General features: G+C 34.7%; 1 protein-coding gene across 2 annotated transcripts; it reads left to right on the top strand.

The window, feature by feature from the left end:
- Positions 1 to 1,090: 1,090 nt before the first annotated feature.
- LOC133694468 (NADPH--cytochrome P450 reductase) lies at positions 1,091 to 9,426 on the top strand. Of its 2 annotated transcripts, none has more exons than XM_062115983.1 (18): positions 1,091 to 1,564; positions 2,556 to 2,615; positions 3,966 to 4,042; positions 4,148 to 4,205; positions 4,309 to 4,392; positions 4,474 to 4,510; positions 4,870 to 4,939; positions 5,100 to 5,294; positions 5,375 to 5,467; positions 6,922 to 7,147; positions 7,240 to 7,323; positions 7,448 to 7,599; positions 7,688 to 7,784; positions 7,953 to 8,102; positions 8,194 to 8,271; positions 8,360 to 8,482; positions 8,565 to 8,678; positions 8,959 to 9,426. In XM_062115983.1, exons 1-18 carry the CDS (start codon positions 1,265 to 1,267, stop codon positions 9,037 to 9,039), a joined length of 2,079 nt encoding a protein of 692 aa, XP_061971967.1. In that variant the 5' UTR covers positions 1,091 to 1,264; the 3' UTR covers positions 9,040 to 9,426. The 2 variants fall into 2 exon arrangements, with proteins under 2 accessions (XP_061971967.1, XP_061971968.1); XM_062115984.1 differs by having other exon boundaries at positions 1,513 to 1,564; positions 3,859 to 4,042.
- The last annotated feature ends 616 nt before the right edge of the window (positions 9,427 to 10,042 follow it).

The following is a 10,042-nucleotide window of genomic DNA, read 5'->3' as shown; positions in this document are numbered from 1 at the left end:
AATTTAGTTAGGGTCATGACTCGAGTCGCGAGTTTGACAAGTTAACTCGGGTTTACACAGGTTGATCGAAGATGTTATCTTCTTGATATTTAAAAATAAATTTATTTCATTTATATCAAATTTTAAGCTTATAATAAAAATTTTTCTTGGAAATAAAAAAACACTAACAATACTTATACATTTGTTTTTATATTTTAAAAAGTTTTGGTATACAAAGTGCGGAGGCTAGTTACTTCTCAATTAAAAGATTAGTGACTTTAGATTTAAGGAATTGAGGTTGATTGTTTAATCCATATTTATCATATGCGTAAATTTAATATTTTGTATAATATAATAATTTAGTTTAAGTTTTTCTCAAATAGAAAATGTAGCATATTTTGTAAAGTCACCTTAAGGATGTTATATATATAACTCCAAAGCTCACTTCTTTCTTTATTTTTCCGCTGGTTTTCATATTATTCTAAGTTTAATATTTGTTTTTTTTTTTTTTTATTTAAGCCATACTCGTGATTTCATACTTTTTAACTGAGTCAACTAACATAGCATGTTCAACATAACGAAAAGCCTGCGATGTGTATATATAGATGGGGGTTCGAAAGAACCCAAAATTAACAATACATGGGTCAATGTGAGAAAAAAAAAGTGTATTGAATTGATTTGACTGAATATGAAAAGTAGATGGATTGAACATGATTTTTTTATTTTCATCCTCAGGAGTGATGAAATAAAAAAGTAAAGATAATAAAAAAAAATATTGAAAAGATGTTGGAAAAAGCACAATTTAGTTAAATTGTCAGGCAATAATAAAATAAAATCCCTAAAATCAAAGCCGTGACCCTCTCCCGAATGTGAAAGATTTATGACCGAAGAAAAAGGCACGAAAAGACACAAAAGTAATGCAAGAAAGAAAAAAAAAAAAGAAACTCTGTCGTCAACGCCGGTGCTCTCTACTTTCTACCCTCTACTCTCTACTAGTGTCAAACAATGGCTCGACCACACTAGCCTCTCGTTTATTTTTCCTTAACTTTTTGCTAAAAAAAAATCACTGGTGAAGCACTTAGTCGGTCCCACATAAAAGACAGCAGTATACCTGTTTCCCTGTCTTCACTTTCTCTCCCTCTCTCTCTCCCTGTTCACCCACCCCCATCTTCTAGGGTTCACTCTAGAAAGAAAGAGAGAGAGCTAGTGACCACGTTTCAAGACAACGAAACCAAATCGAACTCAGTAAAACCATAAAAAATTTCCGATCATTTCTTAATCAAGGATGAGTTCAGGTGGTTCAAATTTGGTTAGGTTCGTTGAATCAGTGCTAGGGATATCTTTTGGCGACTCGCTGTCTGACTCAGTTGTTGTGATAATTACCACGTCGTTTGCTGCTCTAGTTGGATTGGTGGTGCTTGTATTGAAGAGATCGTCCGATCGGAGCAAAGACGTCAAGCCGTTGGTGGTTCCTAAGTCACTGTCAATTAAGGACGAGGAGGATGAGTCCGAGGCTCTGGGTGGGAAAACTAAGGTTACTATCTTTTATGGGACTCAGACCGGAACTGCGGAGGGTTTTGCTAAGGTAAATAATGACAATTGTTTTATCTAAAATTTAGATTGATCTAGAATCATAATCATAATTAAAAGCTATATCTAACTGCTTTTAGTCTTAATTAAAAAAAGAATGGCTGATGATTATCCTGTTGTTTTTCTGTAATCTTGATCGTTTGTCTCTGTTTTATCCTCTCTTTTTTTCTTTTTGTTTTTTGACTAGCTGCGTTAAAGTGGGTTTTTAATTTATTGGTTTTCCTCGAGAAATGTTGTCCTGATATTTTCTTTGAACAGCAGTAAGTTATTATTTTTTTTTATTGTGAATCAGAGAGTAGCTGGATATTTTTCAGCTAATATTTGGTACTTAGCTTAATCTCTTTGAATTGTCAGTAGTTTTTGGTTGATTGGTTTTGATGATACATTAACATTTATGCTTACCGCTTTTCTACGTCTTTGCTGTCTTGTGGTACCAAGGGTGGCATTTTTCATAGTTTTAGAAAAGCTTTACTGTTTATGATATACAATCATAGTAGATGAACTTTTGTGATGTTAGACGTTTCAATGGGGGCAACAGCTGGTGCTAAAACATGGCAGATCACATGCCTGATTTAAAAAATAATAAATAAACAGTGGGCAGATCACATTCAAGGTACTTTAGCTGATAATGACTCCGTGAGAAATTTAAGGACTGAGCTTCATGAGATGTCGGAGCCTCACATCTTATCTACAGTGGTAGTCACAAGAGAGTGCTGGAATTGAATTCTACTCCTAGTGGTCATGTTTTGTCATGGGGCTATTGCCAAGTCACTGTGCTAGGTGTTTTCATTAGAGATAGACACTTTTCTGTCCTCTACATGTGTTATTTGTTCCAATATATTCAATTCTAAACAATCGGAGCAGTTGTATAACCTCCCCGCATGAGCATTCGATCTTCATTTTGATGTGGTTTATTTAATGTGTTCCTTTGCACTATTATACTTTTATTTAATGTAGTTTTTTACTAATTAATGCTATTATCATAGGCTTTAGCTGAAGAGGTCAAAGCAAGATATGAGAAAGCAGCTGTTAAAGTGTTTGACCTGGTATGTTGGATAGAATTGTTTCACAAATTATTAAATTTTTTTTTATAAGAGGTGGTTCTTTTACTATGTATCATCCCTTAAAATACTATTCATTGCAATAATATTTTTTCTTAATATATATATATATATATATATATTTTAATTTCATCCTTTAATGTTTGGTTTATTGGATATCAGGTTTCATGATTTGTTATGGTTTGCTTTATATATGGTTATCTCAATCTTATGATCCATGTCATGGATTTGGCTGGTTAACCTAGTTCTCTCGAGCTTTTTTTAATCGACATTTTTTTTAGTTTAATTTTTTAACATCTTCAACATTAGGTTAATTAGGAATTAAGTTTTGTCATTTGCTTCGGTTTGTTTTTTATGAGGTTATTCCTCGGTCTCATGGTTTGGGTTATGGGTATTGCAAATTAACCCGAGTAGACCCAGGTCATTTAATTGTGTTTTTTTTTAGATTGATTTTTTTTTCAATTTCATCATTCAACAATGAGTTTATTGAGAATTTATTCAATTTGTTTATAGGGTTATCTCAGTCTAATGACACGGGTCGTAACCTTGGTAGGTTAATTCGGGTTGACTCAAGTCTTTTTTTTTATTTACTTTCATTAAAGTTATCTCAGTTTCATGATCTAAGTCATGAGTTTGGAAGGTTAATCCGGGTTGACTAAGGTCATTTTTTTGTTCTTTTTTTAAATTGATTTTTTTTTTCATTTTTTCCATTAATTTTGGGTTGATTGAGAATTAGACTTCATAATTTGTTTTGATTTCCTTTCTATAAGATTATAATGGTCTCATGACCCGAGTCATGAATTTGGCAGGTTAATTCGGGTTGACTTGAGTCATTTTTTTTAATCTTTTTATCTTTTATTTTTTTTAGTTTCATCATTCAATATCGAGTTGATTGAGAATTGAGCTTTGTAATTTGTTTCGATTTGCTTTATGTAGGGTTATCATGGTCTCATGACCTGGGTCGTGAATTTGAAAGGTTAACCCGGTTTGACATGAGTTGATTCATTATGTTGTTGTCTCAATATTTTTAAAAAAAGATGTCATTTTAAAATTGTTTTGAATTAAACTATGTTTTTACCAATCATCCAACTTGCCTTTAGACTCATCGAGTCGATTGGGTCACATTAGATCGACTCCCACACGGTTTGAATTTTTTTTTCTATTAGAAAATGATTAGCTGCACTTAGATATTTTTTTTATGTTAAAAAGAAATTAATCTGATCTGCAGCATAATACGGGCCAACGATCTAGTGACATTGATTGCAGCATTACATGAGAGAATTGGCTTCTTTAGAAATTATAGCATATGTTCGTGTTCTTTATGGCTTGAATCAGGATGATTATGCTATGGAAGATGATCAATATGAAGAAAAATTGAAGAAAGAGACTTTGGCATTATTCATGGTTGCCACGTAAGAATAATTTTACTCTTGATGGTAATTTGTTGTATGTTGGTCATGTATTTCAATTTTTTTTTTAAAAAATGGCGTTGAATGTTTTTGAATCTTACAATGTAGTTATGGAGATGGAGAGCCAACTGATAACGCTGCGAGATTTTATAAGTGGTTTACTGAGGTTGGTGACTTTCTTACAATGCCTATATGAGCTTAATGCCTGTAGCTTTTTTTTACCAGAATTTCTAGCTAAATGCCCCACAATGATGGTGTTCTATTTCCAGGGAAATGAAAGGGGAATCTGGCTTCAACAGCTTTCTTATGGTGTTTTTGGTCTTGGTAACCGTCAATATGAACATTTTAATAAGGTAAAAACCAGTTGGATTTGTTTTCCTCTCAGACGTCATTTTAAGTAAGCAATATCTGATGACACACTGTTCACTAAACAGATAGCGAAGGTGCTTGATGACCTGCTCCGTGAACAAGGTATATTTCAATTTTATTTAGTTATTCTCGTTAACTTAGGGTTATGGTTTGAATCTAATTCATTGCAATGTAGCAGTACATCAAGTTTTCTCATTTTTTTTGGAGGATATGTTGAGGAAAAAAAGTACTAAATGTTGTACCAATTCTGCAGTTTGCAACTCAGTGCCCCCATGGTTTCAAGTTGTTCATGACATTGCTTTCTGATTCTGTTCTCACGCTTGTTTTGGATATTTGATTTAGATGCATGTCCTGTAGATTGGCATGCATGTCAAACTTTTATGTCTTGCACTGGTTGGCAATTTTTTCATTTCATTCCCTTATTTTGAATATGGTAGAATTTTCCTGTGTGATTGATATAGGAGGAAAGCGTCTCGTTCCTGTTGGTCTTGGCGACGATGATCAATGCATAGAGGATGATTTTTCAGCTTGGTATGCAACATGTTCATGTTTGAGTGTTTCAGTGGATGGAGTGTCTTGCAATCACTGTCTTAGCTGAGATTGGCTCTTTTGTTTCCTTTCTCTGGATGGATGGAGCTTCCTGGGTGCATCTTACCTAATTGGCATCTGTTTTTGTTCCTTTTATTTTCAGGAAAGAATTGTTGTGGCCCGAGCTAGACCAGTTGCTCAGAGATGAAGATGATATGAATGCTCCATCTACTCCTTATACAGCTGCTATACCTGAATATCGATTAGTGATTCATGATCCTTCTATAATATCTGTTGAGGATAAATTCTCAAACTTGGCAAATGGGAATGTGTCTTTTGATATTCACCATCCATGCAGGTAATCAACTAAGGTATAGGATGTGTTAATCATAACTGATTTGTTATTGCTGAAATTGATGTTTTCCCTCTTTCCGGAAGAGTCAATGTTGCTGTCCAAAAAGAGCTTCACAAAGCAGAGTCTGACCGGTCTTGCATACATCTGGAATTTGACATCACAGGGACTGGAATTACGTAAGTTCATCTCTATACTCTTACTCTCCGTTTAATCTAATAATTCATATCCCTTTATAAATTCCTTTTTTCTCAATTTCTTGTGGTCCAAGACCTATCTCAACTTAATCCTCCCTACCATGGACGCTTAAGTGAAAGCCCAAAGACGACTTCTCCTCTTGTTTGCTACAAAGGTCCTGAAATTTTCCTTGTATGAATAATTTGCCTGATCTTGGGATATTTGGAAATCAAGTGTATTACCTGTTACAAATCTTTTCTTCGCTTAGGGTGAATTTGGACTTCTTTGTGTGAGCCCCTCTTTGCTCTATTTATTGTGTGCATATAAAGATGCTATATTCCCAGGAAGGAGATATCCTCAAGAAGTTATTTTCTTATTTTGAGATTTGTGATGTCACATAGCTCTAGTATTTGTTCTTTTCTTTACGTACCTTTTCACTACTTTTTGATGGTTTCTTAATATGCTTTTGAATTCTGTAGAGTGATATTTTCTGCAGTTTTCTGGTGTGTTGTAATATTCGTTTATTACCATACTGGTTTCTTTCTTCCTTTTTTTGTTTATGTTTTGAAAAAAAGTATTTTGTTTATTTGCCATTAAGTTTTGCACACTAGTGTTAGAGTGTGTTTGGTATTGCGGTAGCTGTTGTGGTTGTAGTTTGAAAAAAGTTGTTTTATAAAAAGTACTTTTAGTTGAGGTTGGTTTGAAAAAAATAGGTGTTTGGTTAAAACTGTGGTTGAAATTGAGGTTGAAGAAAAAGTAGTTTAATGTGTTTGGTTAAGAATGCTTTTGAAATTGAGGTTATAAAATAATTTTAAAAAATATATATTAATATTGATGGTTTTAAATTTAAATATTGTAGAATTAATTACTCCTATTACATCATGAAATAAAAAATACTTTTTATTATTCCATTAAACTATTTATAATTCCATTACATACAAAATTCATCTGATAAGAATTACAGTTTTCATAATTTTTTTAGCGTAGATAAAATATTATCATGTATAAAATTGATATTACAGTGCGAGTGAATTTAATTAATTCACTTTATACTAGTGTTTTTTTTTAAAAAAAAAAATGTTAAAAAAATCAACACTGAAAAAAAAAAGAAGAAGAATTTCACGTGACCAGTGAAATTCGCACTGTTCACATGCTCCACTGTTAAGTGAACAGTGGAGCGTGATACACTGTTCAGTGAACAGTGGAGCGTGTATCACGCTCCACTGTTCACTGAACAGTGTATCATGGTTGAATTGAGAGCCGCGCAAGAAAGCAGCATTTTTCTGCTTTCCATCTGCCTGCGTTTCGCACGCAATTTATTGTGGGACCCATGCACAGTAAACAGTTTTTTTTCCTTAACCAAACATTTGTTCAGTGCGTTTTTGAAGAAACGCAACCTCTACCTCGTAGCCAAACGGCTCTTAGTAACAGCCTCTTTGCTGACTTTTCTCCTCAGATATGAAACTGGAGACCATTTGGGGGTGTATGCTGAGAATAGTGATGAATCTGTTGAAGAAGCAGGGAAGTTGCTAGATAAACCTTTAGATTTGTTGTTTTCTATTCATGCTGATAATGAGGATGGCACAGCTATTGGAAGCTCATTGCCGCCTCCTTTCCCAGGTCCCTGCACACTTCACACTGCATTGGCATGCTATGCAGATCTCTTGAGTTCTCCTAAAAAGGTGATATTTTCACGTGTTTTCTTGTTCAGGTTTATTTTCTGGTTCTACTTCTGTTAGATTTATCTATTGTTGGTTGGAAATTATGCTGTCAGGCTGCTTTGCTTGCTTTGGCTGCTCATGCCAGTGAACCTAGCGAGGCAGATAGACTCAAGTTTTTATCATCACCGCAAGGAAAGGTCAGTAGGTGATCCATGCTTTTTGTTGATTTTTTTTTTTGCTCTGTTTGATGTCTTCTGTATATTCCTGCTCATCGAATATGTTCTTTTTTCTAAAAAATAAAAATAAAAATAAAAATTCCAGAATGAATACTCTCACTGGGTCATGGCAAGTCAGAGAAGTCTTCTTGAGGTAATGGCTGAGTTCCCATCTTCGAAACCTCCCCTTGGTATCTTTTTTGCTGCAGTAGCTCCTCGCCTACAGCCTCGCTACTATTCTATCTCATCCTCTCCTAGGTAATCTATTTATTCATGTTGAGTATTTGAAATGTGAATTTATCTTGATTGAATTATGAAAACATAGTATCCTGATATTTTTCTGCAGATATACTCCCAATAGAGTACATGTGACCTGTGCTTTAGTATATGGTCCAACTCCCACTGGTAGAATTCACAAAGGGGTGTGTTCAACTTGGATGAAGGTATTGAGAGCCTCCATTATATTTTACAGAACAGCACTCTCTATCTTTCTGTACTATCCTTAATGTTTGAGATTATTTCTGCATAGCATCTTGGAAAATCTAATATCTTGCTGTATCCCCCCTCCCCTGACTCTCAAAAACTATAAATAAAAAATTAAAAAACAACAGAATGCAGTTCCTCTGGAGAAAAGTTATGAATGTAGTTGGGCTCCCATTTTCACCAGAACATCTAATTTCAAGTTACCAGCAGATCCTTCAACTCCAATTATAATGGTGGGTCCTGGTACTGGATTGGCACCTTTCAGAGGATTTTTACAGGTGTGGGATGGATTTGCTTTCTGATGGGAGTATTTTTTTTATTTTTTATTTTGGTGTGAAATGAAGAAAATTAATTAGTTGATTTCTCCAGGAAAGAATAGCCCTGAAAGAGGATGGTGTGCAGCTTGGTCCCGCCCTGCTTTTCTTTGGATGCAGAAATCGCCGAATGGTTTAGACCTTGACATACTTCCTAATTTGATAATAATTGATACAAAACGAATTTGTTCCCATTGATTTCCAATTTCTATGGTCTGCAGGATTTCATATATGAGGATGAGCTCAATAATTTTGTCGAGCAAGGTGTGATATCCGAATTGATAGTTGCATTCTCAAGGGAGGGGCCACAGAAGGAATATGTTCAACATAAGATGGTGGATAGAGTAAGTAATTGTAGACTGCAAAATGGTTGTTGATTAGTCAAATACCTTGTACATATTAAATTAATTTCATTACCATATGCAGGCAGCAGAGATATGGACTATAATTTCTCAAGGAGGTTATTTTTACGTGTGCGGTGATGCCAAGGGTATGGCTAGAGATGTTCATAGGACTCTGCACACTATTGTGCAAGAGCAGGTACGTGTTATTACTTGTGCTAATGTTCTGTCACCTTCGCACTATTATTCTCTCAATGCTGCTTCCCTTATGAAGCACAGCACCAAGAAATCATGCCCATGCATGCACAATACAGTACCCATCACTGTTTTAAGTGCCAGTGATTCATGTCCAGCTCTTCCGTTGTGATTCACCTTGGTCCCCCCTTCATTTGAATTTACTGTGTTTCTCTCCCATTGTTGCATGTGTATATATGTGAGGAACATTATGCATCTGAAATATATGTGCTTTTGTGTTTCAGGGAGGCCTGGACTCATCGAAAACAGAGTCTATGGTGAAGAAGCTCCAAATGGAAGGACGGTATCTAAGAGATGTCTGGTGATAGCAACATTCTCACATTGAATCTGCCTTTGGTTGCTGTAACCTCACCGAGTATAGCATTGATTCATTCTTCTACTATTCAACCTTCTTTCACTGGTTCTTCTCTACCCTTTTGGACTATGGAGTCCCAGCAGGATTTCACAAGGATGGGAATCTGAAAGCTGATTCCCTTGGAACCTTAGATTATGATGTCTTCCTGCCTGCCTTCTATCACATTTCATTTCTTACTTTTTTATTTTTTTGAATAGGATCCTGTTAGTCTCTGCTGTATCCATAATGGAATCTTCAAGCAGGGAATAGCTTGTAGTTAGTTACCAGGTGTCAAGGTAGAAATAAAGCTAAACTTGCGGTTTTTGAAAATCAAAACGGTTACTAAAATTTACACCCCCCTCTCTTTTGTTTTTTTTAGAAAGTGAATCCTTGTGAATTAATCTTCTTGACATTTACTGATTGCTGAGCTAACTCTCATGAAGTAAAATGTAGTAACTGAGGCAGGCACCTTGGGTGGCAAGGTTGCAGTCCTTTCTCTGTTTTTCTTTTTATGTTTTCATTGACTCGGCCATCGTGCAAGAAAAAAATATTTGTTATCGATGCCAAAGGCGTATAGCGTGATGTACATGTACTAAATTTTAATATTGATTCAAAGTCAGCTTGCCAAGATCAAGGGTTCATTTGGGTATGCGTAGCTTTCGGTGTTTTAAAAGCTGTTGGGTCCTTTTATTTATTTTTATTCTTTTTTCATTTGTTTGGTAGAGTTTTGAGCCACAAGTGGAACGAACTCTTTAATCTTTTTATGAGTTTTATTTTATTATTTTATTTTAAAGTTTTTAAATCTTGTGTTAAAATTAACTATTGTAAACTTAATGTTTTAGATATAATGATAGGGAAAGAGAGTAATTTTGAATCTTTTACAACACAACTCATTTGCCTCTTATCCGGAAAGTCTCGGATATCTCTTTAAAAGATTCTCCTCTTTAGTTTCTGTCCTGAAATTTTTATTAACG

The sequence above is a fragment of the Populus nigra genome, chromosome 5, assembly GCF_951802175.1.
Source record: "Populus nigra chromosome 5, ddPopNigr1.1, whole genome shotgun sequence".
NCBI classification, from domain to species: domain Eukaryota; kingdom Viridiplantae; phylum Streptophyta; class Magnoliopsida; order Malpighiales; family Salicaceae; genus Populus; species Populus nigra.
Note: the sequence above shows the minus strand (reverse complement) of the source record. Positions and strands in the feature narration are given on the sequence as shown.

Coding starts and splice junctions, on each gene's coding strand:
- LOC133694468 (XM_062115983.1), top strand. CDS start 1,265: ATGAGTTCAGGTGGTTCAAATTTGGTTAGGTTCGTTGAATCAGTGCTA. Junction 7,600..7,687: donor TCTATCTCATCCTCTCCTAG/GTAATCTATTTA, acceptor ATTTTTCTGCAG/ATATACTCCCAATAGAGTAC. Junction 7,785..7,952: donor TGTGTTCAACTTGGATGAAG/GTATTGAGAGCC, acceptor AAAAAACAACAG/AATGCAGTTCCTCTGGAGAA.